We start from the raw sequence: 21,247 nt of genomic DNA, 5'->3' as shown, positions 1-21,247 counted from the left end.
AGAGAACAACAGTAGGAGAGGAGGGAAAGATGGTTGCAGAGGAAAAGTCAAGTCTGAATATCACATCTTTTTCTTAGAGGTATCTGTAACTTCCGAGCCACTGAGCTGATGCTTCCCTGGGGACAGCTGCAGGTGCTCCTGCAGGTGCTCCTCCTGGTTCAAGTCTGACACAACCACCTCAGAATATCTTCTACATTTTTTCCCCCTCCCCTGGGAAATCAGGCAGTGGTCAACCCGATTTTTATTTTATTTGTCTCTCACAAAAGAGTACTCCCAATCACTGATCCATCCTTGATTGAACATCTGTGTCGGGGGAATGGTAGCCAGGTATCCCTGGGTTCAGCAGTGCGTCCAGAGTAGGTCAAGGAGCTGGGGAAGAGCCTGGAGCACAAGGGTGATGAGGAGCAGCTGAGGGAGCTGGGGGTGTTTGGAGAAAAGCAGGCTCAGGGGAGACCTGATCGCTCCCTACAACTCCCTGACAGCAGAGTGCAGCCAGGTGGGAATCCACCTCTTCCTCCAGGCAACAACTGACAGAACAAGAGGACTGTCTTCAGCTGTGCCATGGAAGGTTTAGGCTGGACATTGGAGGAATTTCTCCACAGAAAGGGTGATTCGACACTAGAACAGGCTGCCCGAGAGGCGGTGGAGTCACCGTCCCTGGAGGTGCTCAAGCAAAGACTGGACATGGCACTTAGCACCGTGCTTGACAATGTGGCGTTCGGTCACAGGTCGGACTCGCTGACCTCGGGGATATTTTCCAACTTAATCGAAACTGTGATTCTTCCCGCGACAGAGAGCAGAGCGCGATTGTGCGACCGCCGGGTCGCGCTCGCCGCCCTCACGGGCGCGGACAGAGCATGGCCCGCGTCCAGCCGCTCCCCATGACGGGCCGCCTTCGCTCGCACCACCCTAGGGCGGCCCCGGACAGCACCACCACGCTGCTCAGCTCCATCGGCCCGCTCCCGCTGGGCCGGGCCGGTGTGGCCGCCCCCGGTTGCATCAGCCGCGGGCCGAGCGGCGCCTGCGCCGGGCCGCGCCCGCCCCTTCCCGGGCGGCTCCGCGGCCATGGCGGGCGCTGACAGCCAGGTGGGCTCCGCGCCGCGGCTCGGCAGCGCGGGCAGGCGGCAGGAGGCCGGCGGCGGAGCTGGGCTTCTTCCCCAGCATTTCCCCAGCTCCGGGTGGCGGTGGGGTGTGCCCCAAGGAAAAGGAGCAGGGAGCTGGGGGCACGCGGGCTTTGCAGGACGAGGAGTCGGGTCTTTTCCGCGCTGTGTGGCGCAGGGGGGACTTAAAGCGCCTTAGGTGTGAGGGACTGCCGGGCCATGACTAAACGGTGCTCGCCCTCCTCAGGTGGACGCTGGGGAAGAGAAGAAGGCAGACTGCGGGAAGAAGAAGATGAAGGAAGGGGCTGGCGATGGAGGGCGGTCGGAGGTGAGCAGCCCCGGGGCCGCGGGGATGGGACGATGCGGAGTCCTCGTTGCTGCCCTCTGGGCTGCCGGCATTGCTACAGTTTGTCCTTGTGGGATGTTTTATCAGGCGTTATAGTTACATCTCCTACAGTGCGGCTTGTAGTGCCGTTGTCGGTTTTTTACATTAAGTAGGAGTGGTGTAATAGCCCTGTGCCTCTTTGCAGCGGGAAGCAGGCAGCAGTTCGCCGAGGTGAAGAAAGCCTGCTTAAGGTGCAGTTGTTTTTGTGGTGGGTGAACACCGATCCTCTGAGTGCACGGGTAGCCAGCTGCTAGTCAGCAGCGGTCCTGAGCCAAGTGCAGGGCTGTGCCCGGGCCGATGGTCCTGACGTCAGTACACGTGTTTAAACTGGAGTCAGTTCCTGTCCGGGTGGCTCAGGCTAGAGTGTTCCCTCAGCTTTTTGTGACCTAATAAGAAAAGTCTTGTTTTAGTTGAACTTACATTTTTTTTCTAGTTGGCTTTTGTCCTTGTGTAATTTATTAGATGGTGTAGTTGTTTGGTAACATACGTGGATTATTGAACAGGTGTACAGTGGTATAGATTTCATTAAGCTGAAGCACTTTTGTCCTTGTGTAGTTTATCAGATGGTGTAGTTGTTTGGTAAAATACGTGGATTATTGAACAGGTGTACAGTGGTATAGATTTCATTAAGCTGAAGCTGTGTGGTATTACGACATAATTAATACCATATAATCTGAAATAATGGTGGTTATTTGTTACATGTAGCACACAGATGTCATCACATAGTTGATTATGGGAAGTATATCTGTTGTGTTGGCATTCTTGGCATGATGTGCTGTCAGATTAATAATCAGATTAATAATTTTCCTTTGTCTTTATTATGTACAGCTAAATCCCTGGCCTGCATTTATCAATGAGCGTTTGGAGATGTACAATAAGCTTAAGGCTGAACACGATGCACTCCTTGCAGAAAGAGCTGCAAATGACAGTAAACCCATTAAAGTTACATTACCTGATGGCAAGCAGGTTGATGCTGAATCTTGGAAGACTACTCCTTATCAAATTGCTTGTGGAATTAGGTGTGTTTCTGTTCTGTGATGCTACACAATCATTTTCAGTCACTGAGTTTAAGGGGATGGGCAATGTGTAATTAATTTCTTTTTTATTTATCTTAAGTCTTCTCAAAGCATCTTGTATGCAATGAACTGAAGGTAACTAGCAGGGTTTTAGTTTTGGAGTGCAGTTTTCTTTTGCCTTATAAAGATGCTGTTTCTGACATTAAATAAGAAAAAAAACTGAGGTATTTTAGACACATTTTAATAGCATATTTTTCCATCCAAGTACTGCTGTTGCATTAAAAACTGATTTGCTAATGAAGTACCAGATGGAATGTTTGCATTGCAAGCCAGTTTACGTTGACCTGAGGAAGATGACTGATGTTTCAATTGATTACAGAGAAATTTAACAGTATGAGTATTCTTCACTTTATTTTGCATGGGAGATACCTATTAAAAAGAGCGTTGCACATCTCCAGGTTACTCATGATGCTGTGGAGTATTTTTGAATCATACACAGTGAACACCCTGACTGTTAACATTGCAAAGATTGGGTGATTCCTAAAGGTGAAATGCCTCTTTTTAAATTTTTTTTTCCTTGTCCGTAAAAAGGTGCCATGTAATTGGAACCTCCTTTGCTTCTGTGATTTGGGATCATGAAAAGAGTATTCTGCCTTGTGGATACAAGCAGTAAAGCTACTATGTCAAAAATGGTATTTGATAGCTTCTCTTATATGCAGTAGGATTGTGGAGTCAGGTTTGTACTTGGAGGAGGCTGCCTCTAAGTCAATACCTGTGAAGGTGAAGTATATAGCAGAGTTTTCTTCCCATATCCCTAAAATATAAGTAGGATTTTTCATGAATGTTCAGGACTGGCTAAACTGGTCATTTATTTAAAGTTTATTTATGACAATATATGCACTCTGAGTGCTCCAAAGTCTCATTCAAACTGGAGGGCAAATTTGGGGAATTTCTGCTTGCTGATTTTAAAGTACAATGTACTTTCTTATAATTGTAGTTTTGGTTTTTTTCTGTAGTCAAGGATTGGCTGACAACACAGTTATTGCCAAAGTGAACAAGGTGGTTTGGGATCTAGACCGTCCTTTGGAGGAGGATTGTTCCTTGGAGCTGCTGAAGTTTGAAGATGAAGAGGCTCAAGCAGTAAGTGTCTTTTACCAAAACATTTTTTATTTCAGGTTTACATTTAACTCAGCCTTCTGCAGTTATTTAAATATTTACTGTGTTCAGAAGATGAAGAAAACAGATTTGTAGTTTAGGTACATCTGCATTTCCTCATAGCTCCTTACCAGAGGAGCTGTGGTACTACAGGTAATGTACATTCTGCTGTGTACTTGTAGCCAAGTGTCCTTGCAGTTGCTGTAGTTCTTGTTAAAAATTTGTATTTTCAGCCTTCATGTTAATGTAAAGTAGGTCTTTTGAGCTGACATCTTCAGCACTGATTCTGGGAACAAAACTGAGTACAAAAATACTTTCTATGTAGAATCATAAAAGTATTGAGTAGACTGCTCTTTGTCTTTGTGTATGCAAAAGTATATACTTTTTTATTTTGGCTACTCAATCAGATAAATGTGCCCAGCCACATTTTCTTAAGAACCAAATCACATTTGTGATTAGGTTCTTAAGAAAAAAAAAAATCAGTTGCTACAAGAAACTGTCAGTTAAACTCATCACAGAAGTCTTACATTCAAACCTAGGGTCTTCATATTGGCTTAATGACAGCTTCAAGTTTATTATTTCAATTTGTGCTAACCAAGGCAGACAAATTCATAGAGGATTTGGTTTTGTCAAAACCTAAGGTGTTCTACAACATAAAATGGAGTGTGCAGGATTTCTTATGCATAAGATTGCTGGATGAGAACCACAGCCTTATGTTGAAAGCACATCTTTTGGTCATTATGCAAATCTGATTGATTAAAGTTCATAGAAAAAGTTTTCTGAATTAGTATCTTGACTTCTTGAGAACAATTAAATCAGGTTAGCAACAGTTGAAAGTAAGAATTGTTTGCTACCAGAATGTAAGTTTTCCATTTCCACAGATTTCCAGTGGAAATGCTGCTTTTCAGAAACATTGGTGCTGAGGATGCGAGTGCTGCTGGGCAGGTCACTTCTGTTCTGCACACTGCTCTAATGAGGGATGTGCCTCAAGTATCCTTGAAAGCAAGCATTTCAGAAAAGGTTCTAAATTAAACAATTGGAAATGCATCGTGTGTATTCAAGACTGATCCCTTCTTTTTTTACTTCTGTTAGGTCTACTGGCACTCAAGTGCTCACATAATGGGTGAAGCTATGGAGCGAATCTACGGTGGCTGTTTGTGCTATGGCCCACCAATAGAAAATGGATTTTATTATGACATGTTTCTTGAGGAAGGGTAGGTTTTGTATTTTTCTTTATTTAGGAGCTGGGGGTGGGTGGCAGTCAGCAAAATTTCTGCTGTGTGCTTGTTCCTGGAACAAAGTCATATGTACTGCTGCAGATGGCTTTGTTTTTTTGCAGGACATCCCAACCACAGGTTGATGTATTGCACCAGGATCACAAATTGCAAGTGAAAGCAAGAATTACTCACTTCTCTGTATGTGTTTATTTTAGGGGTGTATCAAGTAATGACTTCTCTGCTTTGGAAACATTATGCAAAAAGATAATGAAGGAAAAACAAGCCTTTGAAAGACTGGAAGTTAAGAAGGAAACACTGCTTGAAATGTTTAAGGTGGGCTGTTATAGAAGGTTGTTTCTAGCCTTGTTGCAAGTATTTGTAACTTCAGGACATGTGTCATAGCAGTAGAAGAAAGTATATAAAATTAACTTTATAAGGTGATATGTTCTTAGAAACTCATTTGTGATATTTATCAAAAAAAAAAAAAAAAAGAAAGAAAAAGGAAGTAATTTTTAGGTTCTTGGAAGTAGGCATTCTGATTTTCTAAAACTTCCCCAAGGTGATCTAACTAAATTCTGTGAAGCCACATTCTTTATTTACTTCCCAGAAATGTAAGTTTGCAACATATTATGGATGCAGTTATGTTGTGTTACCTTGTCTGTGGTGATACTGTGTCTGCATATGTTGCTGCTGCATTCAGCTTCATTAAACATTTTTTAGAATAAGGATTTCTAGCAGAGTGCAAGGAGTGCTAAAACCTGACCCTTTCTCTCTTGTATCTAGCTGCAAATAATTTTTTGGCATTCCTGAGGTAGACATTAGTAAGTTTTCAGTGTTAGGGCATCAGGAGAATCATAGCATCATTCAGGTTGGAAGATACCTCAGTTGGTGTCCAGTCTCATGCACAGGACATGGGGTCAGATACGGGGATACTGAGACCAGGTTGCCTGTGCTTGTCCAGGTGGGCCTTCAAAACTCCGAGGACAGAGATTGCACACCCTGCTCTCTGGGCACCTTGCTCCACTACTGTCTGTGCTCCTGTCTGTCTCTTTTACAGGCCTGTTCTGATGCAACACAGCATCAGGTTTGCAAATAGTTCAAACTGTTGTCCACTTCTCTTTTTTAAACAAGGAATTAACAAGTCTGTGTGCTGTTTTTCTTTTCAGTATAATAAGTTCAAGTGTCGCATCCTGAATGAAAAGGTCAATACTCCAACTACTACAGTATACAGGTAATTATGCATGGATCATAGCATTACTGGGTTTATGGTTGTAGGATAAAATATACCAAATAAATGTTTTCCTTTTCTTAGGTGTGGTCCCCTGATAGATTTATGCAGAGGGCCTCATGTCAGACATACTGGCAAGATAAAGACCATAAAAATTCATAAGGTAAGTGCTGGAACTGTCCTACACAAATGTTTTCACTGGAACACTTCAGATGCATCACTGCCTTTAGGCTTAGCCAGGCCCGTACTGTGAGACCGTACATTCCAGGCTAAGGAATTCCAGGTTACTGTGTCACCTGGCCAAAAACTTGGTGTTACAGATTGTGAAAGGGTTGTAATGCTAGAATGATATTCACATGGTGTAGAGTCCAACTATGTGTCCAGGGCCTGCACTTCCAGTACAGGAGTGTGAGTTTGGTTTAAAGTTTGGCTGAACTGTGTCAGTTAGAATTTATAATTTCTGCTTAGCTGATGATTATAGCTATGTGCGAAAAAACAGTTGGAATAGGATAGCTATAAAGCAGATAGGCTTTTGAAAAAGACAAGAGCCTGAAACCATTTTTACTTACTGTATTTACCTTTAAGGGTGTTTCCTATCAGTGCTATGAATTTCAGATTAAAAATCTCCTTATGACTTAGTTGTTCTGCAGTAATCATTTATTTATAATTGAATGCCTTTTCATAACAGGCAGAAGTAGTAAAATGTGGAGGTTTCTCTCCTTTTTTCAATGTTTCATTTTTATTTGCATTCAGAATTCTTCCACCTATTGGGAAGGCAAGGCCGATATGGAATCCCTCCAGAGGATCTATGGAATTTCATTCCCAGATACGAAAATGCTGAAGGAGTGGGAGAAGTTCCAGGAGGAGGCTAAAAGCAGAGATCACAGAAAAATTGGGCGGGTGAGAGAGCTTTTCTAGTAATGTATTCCAAAAGCACTGTGTGGATATAAGCCCTTAATTGAAAGCATCTTGAGGATAGCATATACTTGCTGCCGCAACCACAGTGTTGTTGTGACAATTTTATTTTCAGTTGGGTTTTGAAGTCAGCTGCTTTTCTCAGGAGCATCAAAGTCCTAAAATAAATAACTTTTTTATTCTTTCAACAAGAATGACATTCTTATTGCACACATTGATCAGAACAGAATATAAAGATTTTGGTCTGCAACCCATGAATGCTCCAGTCCTCAGGCACTGCTAATTACTACACAGTTTGCTGCTGCATGTTCACGCAGTTCTTTCTGCATGTTTTTAGAATTTGCAGTATACAGCTGTGGTTTTTGGCTGGCTGGTTTTTGGGTTTGTTTTTTCAGATGGAAACCCCTGTCAGTTGACTGATAGTTCTGAACAGGGTTAAAATGTCTGCTGATAGTACATTATGACAAAATTCTGAAGAGCTCCTCCTATGCAGATCTCAGGTGTGTGCACAGTTTGTGACAACATTAACCAGTTGTAGCCACACGTTAGTTTATGTGCAGATAATTGGAGAGCTGCAGAAGCAGAACTAAACATCGACAAGTAAATGTGCACCGGGAGCCACGAAGGCACAGTTGGGAGTTAAATGTAAAGTTTTGGCACATCAGTAAGAAGTGAAACAGGAAACTGAAAAATTTTCCTCCCCCGTAACTGCTGACAGACATAAAAATACTAGTGAAAATGCATTTGGTGTATTGGATATTGCTTTTTTTCCCGCATGTTTTCCTTTTTGAAACTCTTGTTAGTGATGATGAGTCAGTAGCAATCCATTTGTGAATGTTTAGTGAAAATGTGGGGTGCAATTACTAAATTCTTAAAGTATTATTTTCCTGCAGGACCAAGAACTGTTTTTCTTCCATGAGCTCAGCCCTGGTAGCTGTTTTTTCTTGCCAAAAGGAGCTTACATTTATAACACATTAATTGAATTTATACGGGTAAGTAATATATTTTGGAAATCTTGCAGGAGAAATTGCATGATTTTAAAAAAATACATAACAGCATGCTAAGTTTAACAGTATTAATGGCCCTTCATTTCAAGTTGTCTTTTAGTTATGTAAGCCATGGGACTAAAGTAACCTTGGTTCTTTGAATTGGTCTTGTCACAATCTCTGTGAAGTTAAGTTTTATCAGTACTTTATATCTGCAGTTAAAGCTGTGATAAAGGTGCTTTGTAGTAGGAATTCTTTGATATCTAATAGTAGAGCTAAGCTCACACTGCTGCTGTTCCATTGATGCATATGAATTTGTTTTAATAAACCTACTTAATTTGGTCTTGAAGACCTATTTGTTTTGAAAATATATATAGGAAAAGAATTCTGATCTTTCTGCTGTAAGATTTGAAGTCTGTGTTATTACTGTGTATTTGGGCTGCAATGAAATATATCTAGGGTCATGGAGTAATGAGAGACTGCTGCATTGCTTGCAGGGAGGAAACTTGTTCTTCTTGCTTACTTTCTACTAGAGAAATTGTTTGGAGGAAGGGTGGTGGAAGGATGTATCCTGGCATGTCCAGCTTCAAGTTGTGTCTTCTTCTTCCATTCCCTTCCTAAGTCATGGGACTTTTGTATGGCATTGCTTTTATATTTTTTGGCTGCACATTGAAGCCTGTACTTACCTTTGTTTTCCTTATTATTTATTTTATATACTGTGCATGTTCTAGAGTGAGTATCGAAAACGTGGATTCCAGGAGGTTGTCACTCCAAATGTTTTCAACAGCAAACTGTGGATGACTTCAGGGCACTGGCAGCATTACAGTGACAACATGTTTTCCTTTGAAGTGGAGAAAGAAATCTTTGCTCTGAAGCCTATGAACTGTCCAGGACACTGGTAAATACATAGCAAATTTGGTTTACCAGAGATTGTGCTGATTGAAAAACAAAACCCACACTGCCTCCTTTGCCTGTGTAATTATAAGGATGGCTACCTTCAGTTATTCATTCTGTTAGGAATGAGGTAATTATATGTCTTGCTGTGTACATGCTCTCTTCACTTGAGACACTGAGAAATGTCATGTCATTTTACTATCATTAGAGTGACCCCGTCATTACTGGGGCATGGTCAGTTTTGTGGCAGTTCAGGCATTCAGCTTTTAAAGCTCAGTTTTTGGAGCTGTTTTATCTCCTTTATGTGAAGAGGGGAAGGTTTACCAGCTGTTGAAGGAGATTGTTTCCCTGACAAATCTAGATAAGACTGATGGCTCTGTCCAGATGGTCTTATGGGCATGTGCTTCATCACTGGCTGCTTCTCCCTGACTGTTCTTTGCAGAATTTTGGTTCTGAATGAGCTTCAAATAATAAACTTTTCCTTCAGCCTTATGTTTGACCATCGCCCAAGGTCGTGGCGTGAGCTGCCATTGCGGTTGGCAGATTTTGGTGTCCTGCATCGCAATGAGCTGTCGGGAGCTCTCACAGGACTCACCCGAGTACGCCGGTTCCAGCAGGACGATGCTCACATCTTCTGTGCTATGGAGCAGGTGGGGGCTACCACTAAATGAAACTGAGTATTAAAATCAGGTAAACTGAAATTTCCATATTTGAGACATGATTTCTTATTATCATCAAGATTGAAGATGAGATAAAGAGCTGCCTGGAGTTCTTGCGTACTGTGTATGATGTCTTTGGATTTTCATTTAAACTGAATCTCTCCACTCGTCCTGAAAAGTACCTGGGTGATATTGAAGTATGGAATCAAGCTGAAAAGGTAAAACAGTAGTCTTAATCTTTTCTGTAATGTAAAGTTGCATCTTCTGTAAGAGCTTACTGCCTTCTGGGAGGTAGAGTGAAGCTGGGCTGGGCATGAGCAATATAACTTTGATAATTGCCTTCAGTTCAGTCTGCCTGCTGTAAATAGTTTGCTCACAATACAGAGGCAGTCTCCATGTAAGCATCAAATGAACTCTTTCTCCTTGTCTTTTTTTGATAATTAAAAAGGAGGAAGAGAATCAGTTCTGGCAGCCCCTGTAATAAGACTTAAAGCTGTCTCCCAAAAGTGAGGCTGAAAGGGATGGGGTTGTCCACTGCAGGTGCAGTACTGGAGAGAAGATAGGGCAGGTATAGACATTTGTGCCAGGGAAGATTTCATCTCAATATTAACTACAAACTTTGAATTTAGTATAAAAAGTTCTTATAACTTAGCTAATATTTGTTTGGCCTCTTCCAAAATGAGTGCATTAATTTTGTATGTTTAAATGTGGACAAAATTAATTTTTTTTTAAATTTTTTTTTTTACTGGTGCTTTTCCAAGACTTCCCTTTTTCAGAAAATAAATGGTTTTCGGCAGTTACTGAGAAGTAGTGAGAATTTGGTAGGGTCACCTATTTGTAGTAGCAGGCTGACCTGAAACTGTAATGTGTAAAGAATCACTCTGTGTCCTTTATCTCCAGCAACTTGAAAACAGCCTCAATGCCTTTGGTCAGAAATGGGAGTTAAACCCTGGTGATGGAGCTTTCTATGGACCTAAGGTTAGTGTGTTAGCGTGTTGCTAACCCCTCACTGGATTTAGTTTTTAATTCTGTTTGGGTAAGGCAAAAGACTGGGATGAGGAAGAAAGGATTTTTATTTTTTTTAATGTTAGCCCATTTTAAGATGCTGCCTGACTGAAATTCACTGTTTTTCCAGATACATAAACTCTAACATACTTGAGAGAGAAATAATCTTCTATGATCCTGGTTTTCACTGCTTTAACATTCATTTGATTAATTAAACATGAATAAACTATTTGTCTGCTGCTTAAACAGCTGACAGGTGGGTGACATAAACACAAGGTGGCACTGTATGACCTGTTTTAGCAGAGCAACTTCTGCATTGCAAATAATCCTTTCAGCAGTACGTGAATCCTGAATCAGGAGAAAATCAAAAGTAAACTTACTGGTTAAACAAATTTTTATTCCTTTAACTGCACAGTTTTGAAGTTGCATTGAGTTACTGATGGGTTTTTTTAGTTTAAAAATCCCCATATATTGATCATATGAATTTGTTAGGTTTCTTAAGAACAGTCTCCTCAGTTTAGACAGATTAAATAGAGCTTTTTAGAAACTTTGTTGTTATCCTTGCTTATAAGGACACAGAGTATTATGAAATGGCTTTTAAATCTTTCCGTAATATGCCCACTCTACATTTATATTTGTATTCTCATCTAGTAAGCTGGTTCTGATTTCTATGTTTGGATACCAGTTGAATCAGTTTTGGCTTGTCATTTTTTAGGCAAATGTGTTACAGCAGCTCGTATTTAGTAATTTCTGTATGTGATTGAAGGAAGACAAATATACAGGAACCTTTGTTAACATTAATTAATCTTACGCTTGCTCTTCATACAGTCTGGATTTGAAATTAGGCTGTAAATAACGTATTTTGATTAGAAATTCTTTGGTGACTAGCTGAATTCTGATAAATTGAATTGTAGATACAAAATTGAAAGACCTTTAGATCTTGAGTTGTAAAAATACTGATCTGTTTGTTTATTACACAAGATAAGGCGTACTGCCTTAATATATAGCCTGATAAATACTGGTAAAATGATGATTAAGTGAGCAATGTAATAAATAAATAATGTCAGGATTATATAAGTCTACTCTTTTCTGTAAGTCTTCTCTGTCTAAGCTGTATCATAAGTGTACTCAAAATTTAAGTGTTAGATTCAAAAGAAAGAACAGGCTTGACTTGTAGGTCAGAACAAGTGTCACTGATTGATAGGAGCTCCTGCTGGTAAGTGGACTATTTAACAGATTTTTGTCCCTTGTTCATGCCCTGTAACACATGCTACAAAGTCTTCAAATACTCTGTAATAAAGAAGTGCAAATTTGCCACTTTGAGGCTGAAGAAATCTCGTTTGTGGGGAGACATGTTCAGTTCTGCTGTACTCACTCAGTGAAAAGGCCCATGAAAGTTCCAGACTTTCAAGCTCACAAAATGTCTGAGACATTAAATGTAGTTCCCACCTGATATAATATCTCTAGTTACTCACCCTGTTTTTGCTCTAACATTTTTTGTGTCAGAACCTACAAATCATTTAAAGCCAATGAAAGCTGAAGTAAAACTATGCTGTTTAAACTGCATACAGTTTTTCTGCATTGAGTGAAACTTTCCATGTCAAAACAATGAATTTGCTTTCAGAGGGGAAGTAAACTGTAAGAGTTTGTCTTTTTTTTCTTCAGATTGACATTCAGATTAAGGATGCCATTGGCCGATACCACCAATGTGCTACAATTCAGCTCGACTTCCAGTTGCCAGTCAGATTTAACCTCACCTTTGTCAGGTAAGCACAAAGGCTGGTGGTTTTAGTTTCTGTGTAATCTAACTTCAGTGACACTTAGCAGGCATAAGGTTGCATCAAGAAAAAAAGCCTTACAAAAACATTTCTTTACAGCCATGATGGCAATGACAAGACAAGACCAGTTATCATTCACCGGGCTATCTTGGGATCTGTGGAGAGAATGATTGCCATTCTAACTGAGAACTATGGAGGCAAATGGTAACGTTGAAATGTTATTATTCCAGTTCAAGCAAACTCTTCATGTAGGAGAAAAATTAGCCCTAAGTACTGGAGAGTCAAGAGGATCTGTTTGTTGCACTTGCTTGCTAGGGCGGCATGCCTAGGAATACCACAGGGCAATTTCTTGTGAACCACATTCCTTAGATGTAAAATTATTCAAGGTATGGTAGATTTTACATGACGCTGCCAATGCAGTTGCAGCATAGAGCTGGTCTGCCCACAATGCATTCTAGCTGCTTTTGCAGCAGGACTGTCTTGTAAAGAGTCATTTATGTAGGTGATCTGCTTTACCTGTGTTAATACCCAGTGGGAGTGACTCCTCTGATTATGACAAGACTCAAAAGTAAAGGTTTTCCTGTGCTTAGTTACTAATGAGCTCAATCAGTTAGGCTTTGTTATCTGTCATAAAACACAACAGCAATCTTCCAGTCAGCAAGTGCTTGTGCCCACACTGCAATCCTTTTAGACACTCACTTCTTTTTGGGAGATAATTGTAATGAAAATAGGGCTCTCATCACCTCTGAACCCAATCTGTGCAGCTGGCTTTAAGAGTCTCTTGTGTAGATTTTATTCTTTTTTGTAAATAGTATTTCTTGTACTGAAAAAAAAAAAAGGAAGCTATATAAACTTGTTTTGTTTGTTTATTGAAGGCCACTCTGGCTGTCCCCACAGCAAGTAATGGTGGTACCAGTGGGACCAGCATGTGATGAGTATGCTCAAAAGGTGATGTATATGGTTTCAGGGCTTTGATTTCTGTATATAGTATTGATCTGAAATACTTAGTTACTAATGATTAATAGTATTTATTTCAGAGATGTATTCCAAGTCTTTTCATATTACATTGAGGAATTTTTCATATCACAGTGACAATTAGCTACTGAAGTTGTAGATCTCATAAAGATAACCTGAGTTAGATTTTGGATATGTGAATAATAAATGTTGATCTTTGTGAGACTTTTATTTTTGGAAAACTTAGTTTTTCTCTTGCTTAGATCTGTCTTACCTTCAGGTTTTAGTCCCCCATGGCCACATGCCTCTTGAGGAGCAGTAAGAAAGATGAAAATGAGTCTTTGCATATTTAGCATCCAGCACACCTCTGCCTGTAGTTCTTTCAAGCTTGTTATATATAAATAAAATAGTTTGCAAATTTTTTTTTAAATCTCTTCTAATCAGTAAGTTTCATTATCCTGTTGCCTTTTACAATATCAAACTCACGTCACTACTCAGCCCAAACGTTAGATATTCACATCACCGCTTACTTATTTATAGTTGCATGATAGCTGACGTATTTGAATGTCTTGAACTGGGCTCATCTCTGAAGGCTGAACCCATGACAGTGCCTTTGTATTAGGGTTCAGATAATCTGAAATGGTTTAAATCTACAAATCATGAATAATTCATGGTCATGAATATACAGTAGTGACAGTTCTGATATTTTTTCCTTAGGTCAGACAGCACTTCCATGATGCTGGATTTATGGCAGATGTTGATGTAGATCCTGGGTGCACACTGAACAAGAAGATCAGAAATGCTCAGCTTGCTCAGTATAACTTTATTCTGGGTAATGTATTAGTTACCTTGTACTGGCTGACCCTTCAGTTACAGGTTTTGATCATTTTGTGAGCAAGGCAAAGAGTTGTAATCAGTGTTTTAGGTCATTTTGTTCCTGAGAGTCTCCCCTGCAGAGAACCTCTCCTGTTGACATCATAGGCATTCCTGGTTTGGATAGCTGTCCCTGAAGGGAGATCACTGTGACCCAAGCCATTATTGATACTTTTTGCTGTCTTCTGGTCAGCAGTTTGGGGATAGATCGGGAGTCTCTTGTCCTTTATCAATCAGGTTTTAAGTGATTTTCCATCCTCCCAATAATTTATGCTCTTGCTTCTACTTCAGCAAAAGAAGTATGTTTCCATTGCATTCAGCTGTGGTACACTTCAGACTAGGCATGCATGCGTAAGAGAAGCCTCTTTCAGAGCGAGTGATGCAGCAAAAATTAGAAACTCATCCTGAAGTACATGATTTGAAGCAGCATGTTAGCCCTGTGGTGTGAATTGTGAATCTAGCGTTGGCCTTAAAACCATCTGGGATCCATTAAGAGTAGAAGGAGCCTTTGGTAGAGAAACTCTACCCCCCAAGTAATTAAAAGAATAGTGAAGAAGCAGTTAATTCCTTTTCCTCTTGGTTGTTTCTAGTTGTTGGTGAAAAGGAGAAAGCAAGTGGAACAGTGAACATCCGCACCCGAGACAACAAGGTGCATGGGGAAAGAACCATTACAGACACGGTGGAGAGGCTGCTGCAGCTGAAATCCTCTCGTTCCAGACAAGCTGAAGAAGAATTCTAACACCGTCTGCTCTACCTGGCATATAAAGAATTTGTAGTTTTCCTAATTTAGTTAACCAGAGTTTTTGTTCTGAGCCAGATTTGAAGTATATTTCAGATTCGGACCTCTTGCTCATTTTAACGGGGATCTTTCTTTAGTCAAAAATGCCTCTTTTTGTATAAAAAAATCAAGTTTTTCAAAAACGTTGAAGTAAAGTTTCCTGGCTTTTAGCCAGTGACATATGAAGCAAGATGAAATGACTTCCTGTGACTGCAAGGGAAGATTGAAACATTAATCAGGGGTATCTCTGGCATTCTACCTGCCCTGTTAAGAATAACATACATTTTGATAACATATTTTTCATGCCAGTTTAACGATAGACCTCAGGCTTAAGAACCCACATAACCATGTGTTGGAGCAGCAGCTTCTGGAGGTGATACCTTGCCATCCACTCTCATGGTCTCTTACCAACTGTGAATATATTGACTCTCCCGAGCTCCCAGTCACATGAATGGGGACATGAACAGAGGCCTCCTGCTGCCATAGTGGTTGTTACCTCTGGCAGTGTCTCAGCTCCTGAAGTGAGGCATTCCTGACTCCACAGTGGGGCTCTGTGCCACAGAGCACACGGCTGCTAACCAAAGCCTACTGTCCCCCTTTCCAAAGGCAGTCTCTGAAATGTGCTTGCTCTGCAGGTAAAGTCCTCAGAGCTGTAGAAAGGGGATAACACTGTCTGGAAAAAGCAGGGCACAGTAGGGCCAAAGCAGCAGCTGAGGAAACTAGTAGTATTAGGAACAAAGGGTGTTTCTGTTCTTGTCTCTGGGCTGTCATTACAGTAAGGGCATCTGTCACACAAAAACAAGAATGTTCTAAGGTAGTGATTATTTCTTTAAGACAAATGCTACTTTTCACTTTAATAGGTACAGTACCATCCAGGCTTCCTTCCCAAGCCTCTAGTCCAAGGTATCATTTAATTAGCAGCCCTTCCTATCTTACTGCTGAGGGCTCTCATCTATTGATTCTGGGTTTGGTTTGGGGTTTTCCTCTACATCTGGCTAACAAGAGGCAAATGTCTGTCACTGACAAAAAATAAAATCTTGGTCTGAGGTTTTTTTGCATCTTTTTTATTTTATTAATCTTAACTAACTTAAACAGTTTCAAAAGGTTGATAACAGTTCATTTAAAAAGAAAAGCCATTGCTACAGCCTAAGCAAAGATCAGACAAGTCTGAGGACAGGTTTGAGCTCTCTCACCTTTTGAAAGCCTCCATGTCTTGTCATTTCCATTATTGTCTGGGCAGAAGCATTTCATCCTGTGTTTTCTCACTTGTTTTACTCAGGGGTAATGGTCACATCTAATCAGTATTTGAACCCTTAGTGAATTCAGACTCAGCAGACTCTAACCCCAGCAATTTTCTGCAAAATCTATTTCATCCTACTTTCATTCATGGAGATTAAAGGTTCTGTCTAACTGCTGTGGGGGGAAGAGGGGGAAATTGATTTTTCCCTGCCTTGCTGCTTTCAGAGTTACTTTTGTAAGGCTTGTTATTTTCTGGTTTTTGCACCTGCTCTTCTTTGCTGAGAAGTGGTTGTTGCCCATGCAGTCACTGCCGTGGAAGCAGACATCAGCTATCCCTGGGGCAGCAGGACTTCATCAACTGGTGAAGCCAACCCATTGTAGGTACCAGTGGCCCAAGGTAAAGGAGCCACTAGCTCTGTTTCTCTCAAGAAATTGTGCTTCATATTGCCTTTCCACTGGTGTATTTGTTGATTTGCAGAGAGCTCTCCTTTTGTGAGGATCCCTGGGTGCACCCAACTGCACAGGTTCTGTAATGAGAAGCTGGTGCTGTAAAGCAGCTTTTTATGGCACAGCAGGTGTCAGTTTTGGAGAGGCTGTCCCTCTACAGCAACCTCATTTGCTGAGGTTGTGCTCTTAAATACCAGCAGAACAATGGATATGCACACACTATGTGCACACATTTCTAGAAACACTGCCCAAGGCAGGGCACAGCACCCCACAGAGCCCTTGCAGGGTGGGGACAGGACTGAGCTGTCTGCCTCCAGAACAGGTCAGTGCAGTTCAGCTGTGGCTGTGCACAGAAATAAAGCTGGCGCTGTGGCTGTGCACAGAAATAAAGCTGGCTCTGAGGCTGTGCTCCCCCAGCCCTTTCCCTGCTCGAGCAGCAGCCTTCAGCAGTGCTCCTGATGGCTGCATCTGGCTACAGACAGCACCACAGGAGTTAAGGACCCTAAATCTTCCTCAGCAGCTGAGGGCTAGTTGAGCACATGCCAACCCAAGATAGGTCTGGTATGCAAATATTACTGTGAGTCAATTGTCTTATTCCATAAATTGTTGACAGCTGAGAGCCTGATGGGCTCTCCTTTATGGCAGTGGGCTGCATGCCAGCATGTCCCCTTGAGTAAGGACTCTGCTCAGGGTTAATCCTTGAGGCTGGGAGAGTCCTTGCCACAACCAATTCTCAGAAAGCAATTGACAGCATGCTAAACTTTGAAATATTGGCTAAGTGGTAAAAAAGACGGATTGGGCACCTGTAATCCTTTAGACAGAAGCTGCTGCCTGAGTCTGGGACTAAGCCTGAATCCAGCTGCACCTAGACTCCCCTCAGAAAGGAACGTTGAATGCCTGGGACTCCTCCCTGAACCTCATGACTCAATGGCAGTAGGATCTCCCTACAACAGTTTTGCCTAATCCTGTTATTTATGCAGCGAAAATCGAGTGTACCTTAACACTGAATGTTGTTAAAACACTGTTGCATTTACGATCAAGCTTCATTAAATCACTGTTTTACATTGATAAACATATTGCTATTTCTTGGTTACAAGTGAAGTGCAGTACTTCATCTATAGCACTGGCCTGGCACAAGCAGCACATTCTCTCCCTTGGTTCAACCAGAATTCCTCTGAGTGGTGGCTTTGGTCACTGCTTACCATCCTTGGTAGCATAAGCTCCCAGCAAAGTACTGTCTGTATCTGGTAAGGCAGGATAATGCAGTTTGGCTGTCATAGATTGATGGTGGGACCACTTGTCAAGCAGGGAAGAAGCTCTTAAATAATTAATTCCAGGAGAAGGCTGAAGCCCACCTCTCCAGTTTGGCAGAGCCTGCTCTGATGACCAGCATTAGGTAAGAGAAGTTCAAGTTATTTGCAATTTGCTTTTCACTCTGTATCCCTAGGAGAGTTTTCATGGGCATTTCCTGTGGAGCGTGTGGTAAGGTATGTCTCCAACTCGGCTTTACTTCACAGCAAGTTTAGTTTGACAGAATCACTGAATATGTTGAGTTGAAAGGGACCCACAAGAATCCAAGAAGTTCAACCCCTGGTCTTCCACAGGACCATCCCCAAAAAGCATATCTGAGAGCATTGCCAAATGCCTCTTGAGCTCTGTCAGGCTTGCTGCTGTGACCACTTCTCTGGGGAGCTGTTGCAGTGCACAGCTACCCTTTGGATGAAGACTCTTTTTCCTGATATCCAGCCTAAACCTCCCCTGACACAACTTCAGGCCATTCCTCTGGATCCTGTCACTGTCACCACAGATCAGAGATCAGTGCCAGCCCCTCCTCTTCCCCTCACGCGGGAGTTGTAACTGCACTGAGGTCTCCCCTCAGTCTCCTCTTGTCCAGGCTGAACAAAGCAAGTGACCTTGGCCACTCCTTGTATGGCTTTCTATCCAGACCCTTCACCATCCCCGTTGCCCTCCTTTGGACACTCTAATAGTTTACTGTCTTTCTTACACTCTGGCACCCAAAACTGCCCCAGCACTCGAGGTGAGGCTGCCCCAGTGCAGAGCAGAGCAGGACAATCCCCTCCCTTGCCCGGCTGTTGATGCTGTGCCTGATGCCCCCAGGACAGGGTTGGCCCTCCTGGCTGCCAGGGCACTGCTGGCTCGTGTTCAACTCACCACTGACCAGGAGCCCCAGGTCCCTTTCCATGGCACTGCTCTCCAGCATCTCCTTCCCCAGGCTGTCTGTTCATCCAGGGCTGTTCTGGCCTGGGTGCAGAGTCCAGCACTTCCCTTGTTGATCTTCATGCAGTTGGTGATTGCCCAGGGCCTCTCTGCCCTCAAGGGAATCAACAGCTCCTCCCAGTTTTGTAGCTCCTCAGTACTGCAAACTTCCCTGAAAAAGTTTCCTCTGGATTAGAGCCACCTGGATGCTGCTACTATGAAGGGTAATTCCACTAAGGTGCTCCCTGTCAAATCTTGGGATGATACTACTTACTCCATTACACCACTGGGTCAGTCTGATGCAGTTGCAGTATTCAGATTCAGTCACATATCAATTCTTCTAGAAGCAGAGGAGGAGAACCCAGCTGTGAGATAAACTTTTAGTTTCTGTAGGCACCTTTACTCAGTCAGTCTTGCCTGACTACATTTTTCCCACTGCATCCAAACCCAGTCCATACATGCTCCTTGATGAAAGGGAATTGTTTCACTAAGTCTGATTTTTTCCTTGTAAGACTAGGCCAAGATTAAATGGTCTTTGAAAATTCATTTGAGGCCTTCAGCTCCTGTCCTGTGTAATTTCCTTATTGCCTTCTCCATTATTTCTGAATTGCACAGTCATTTATGGCAAAAATCTAAGCAATTGACCCTCAAATCTGACAATGATGAAGTGATGTGATGAAATTAAGAATTGCTAAAGGCTACACTTTTTTTTAAAAAAAGACAGAATTTAGTGATTGGCACTTAAAGAGAATTGACAAAATCATTCAGCCTTTCTAGAGACTAGTGTTTTCTGTCTGCCCTTGACAGGAATATTCTTTCAAAGTTGTCTGGATGTGACTGATCCCTTGTTAGCCACTGTGCTTGAACATGCTCATACCGAATGAGACACTTTTGGACTCCACCAAAAGTTTTTTGTTTAATTTTTTTTTCATGTAGCATTTGGAGCAAGGCATGCATTGACAGCTTCTGATAAATCACTACAAGAACATGTGCTCAGATAAACTGGAGCAGCCAAGGACATTTTGTAGTGTTCTCAGACATCAAGGGTAAATCATCTGGGGCTGCATGTTTAGTTTCAATACATTAGGTATCTGTATCCTTCTGAAAACTACAGCCTTCAAACTGGTTCACAAAGCTCTTCTGCAAACAAAAAAATGCTCTGAGTTGCACAGAGGGTAGCTGTAAAAACTGGGAAAAATACCACCAACCAAACCTATAATTTTCAGCATCCCAAAAGGAAAGGAATTTAAAAAACAAGCACCCCCAAAAGGACCCAAAAACCCCCAAAACAAAAGAAAAAACAAAACCCAAATCTGTCATCTATCTATCTATCTATCTATCTATCTATCTATCTATCTATCTATCTATCTATCTATCTATCTATCTATCTATCTATCTCTATATGCCAGTTAATCATGACAGAGATGCATCACGAGACAGCCTTGTCTTCCCCAGAGCCTTTAGAATTGCCTCTCTGAGATCCCCACAGAGACAAGGAGAAACTGGAAAGAAGCAGAAATGAGACAAGAAAGTATGGAATGAAGACATGCCGTGCTCTCCCTCCTGACATCCAGATGTAAAGTACAATTAAGTTACTTGGAGTCAGAACATCCCACCCTGTGAAAGGTGAAAGGTTTATCTCACTAGATTAGAAGAGAGTATGGTCACTGCATGCCAGTTTGGGGCTGACACTTAAAACACCTTTTGCTACCCATCACAAGAAGAAGCAGGCTGCTTTTAAATCAGACTTTGATTGATTTTATTGCATTCCTGAAGTGGAACTCTTCATTTTTAAAATACTCAGAACTTACCCTTGTACACTGAGTGTGTATGGCTACATCAGCACAGGTTAACTTAATACTCTGCAGGAGCTTAGATGCAGAATGACAGTCTGATCATGTTTGATGTGTGGTTTTCCAATTGCATGCTTCAGGGACAGACTGTAACCTGTCTGAAGCACATTGGCAATAAAAGGAAAATTTCTCTGTGTTTTTCCTTTACTGGGATACAGGCACATAAGGACCTGAAATCTCTTTTCCCTGAGTATCTGCAAAGATGTCAGGCTGCACACTGGAAAAGCTTTGAATGAATATGATTTTTTGGAAAGATACCTTTTGTTGGTGCACTCACTGAAATGTCAAAATGGGTTGAATTGCTAAGCATACCTTTCCAAGAAGCCATTGTCAGCTGAGATTTAATATCAAACAATGACATTTCTTCATAAGCACCCATTTAGCTATGGGAAACAAGATCACACTTAAGTATTCTGAGTTCTGCTCCTCACATGAGGACAGGTATTGTCAGAAGAGGGATCAGGTAGTCTCAACACCTTCAAATCACACTAATAGCACAAAGAGATCAAATACAGAGTTTATTTAGGAGAAATATTTCTTTCCTTAGG

The 21,247-nt window shown here is 41.6% G+C and overlaps 1 protein-coding gene across 2 annotated transcripts; it reads left to right on the top strand.

The window, feature by feature from the left end:
- Window positions 1-1,015: 1,015 nt before the first annotated feature.
- On the top strand, window positions 1,016-15,993 carry TARS1 (threonyl-tRNA synthetase 1). 2 transcript variants are annotated; one of them, XM_009097915.4, is made up of 19 exons: window positions 1,022-1,086; window positions 1,348-1,428; window positions 2,314-2,504; window positions 3,518-3,641; window positions 4,749-4,870; window positions 5,089-5,206; window positions 6,040-6,104; window positions 6,186-6,264; window positions 6,855-7,001; window positions 7,910-8,008; window positions 8,734-8,900; window positions 9,384-9,546; window positions 9,636-9,773; window positions 10,456-10,533; window positions 12,226-12,326; window positions 12,438-12,542; window positions 13,214-13,286; window positions 14,010-14,124; window positions 14,756-15,993. In XM_009097915.4, the coding sequence occupies exons 1-19, from the start codon at window positions 1,066-1,068 to the stop codon at window positions 14,902-14,904; spliced, it is 2,136 nt and encodes a 711-aa protein (XP_009096163.1). In that variant the 5' UTR covers window positions 1,022-1,065; the 3' UTR covers window positions 14,905-15,993. The 2 variants fall into 2 exon arrangements, with proteins under 2 accessions (XP_050842605.1, XP_009096163.1); XM_050986648.1 differs by lacking the exon at window positions 2,314-2,504 and having other exon boundaries at window positions 1,016-1,086.
- The last annotated feature ends 5,254 nt before the right edge of the window (window positions 15,994-21,247 follow it).

The sequence above is a fragment of the Serinus canaria genome, chromosome Z (genome assembly GCF_022539315.1).
Source record: "Serinus canaria isolate serCan28SL12 chromosome Z, serCan2020, whole genome shotgun sequence".
NCBI classification, from domain to species: Eukaryota; Metazoa; Chordata; class Aves; order Passeriformes; family Fringillidae; genus Serinus; species Serinus canaria.
Note: the sequence above shows the minus strand (reverse complement) of the source record. Positions and strands in the feature narration are given on the sequence as shown.

Bases quoted from the DNA above. Each gene is read 5' to 3' on its own strand.
- TARS1 (XM_009097915.4), top strand. From the start codon at position 1,066: ATGGCGGGCGCTGACAGCCAG. The intron at 1,429-2,313 runs GTGAGCAGCCCC...TATTATGTACAG, and splicing joins GCGATGGAGGGCGGTCGGAG to CTAAATCCCTGGCCTGCATT. The intron at 12,543-13,213 runs GTAACGTTGAAA...TGTTTATTGAAG, and splicing joins GAGAACTATGGAGGCAAATG to GCCACTCTGGCTGTCCCCAC.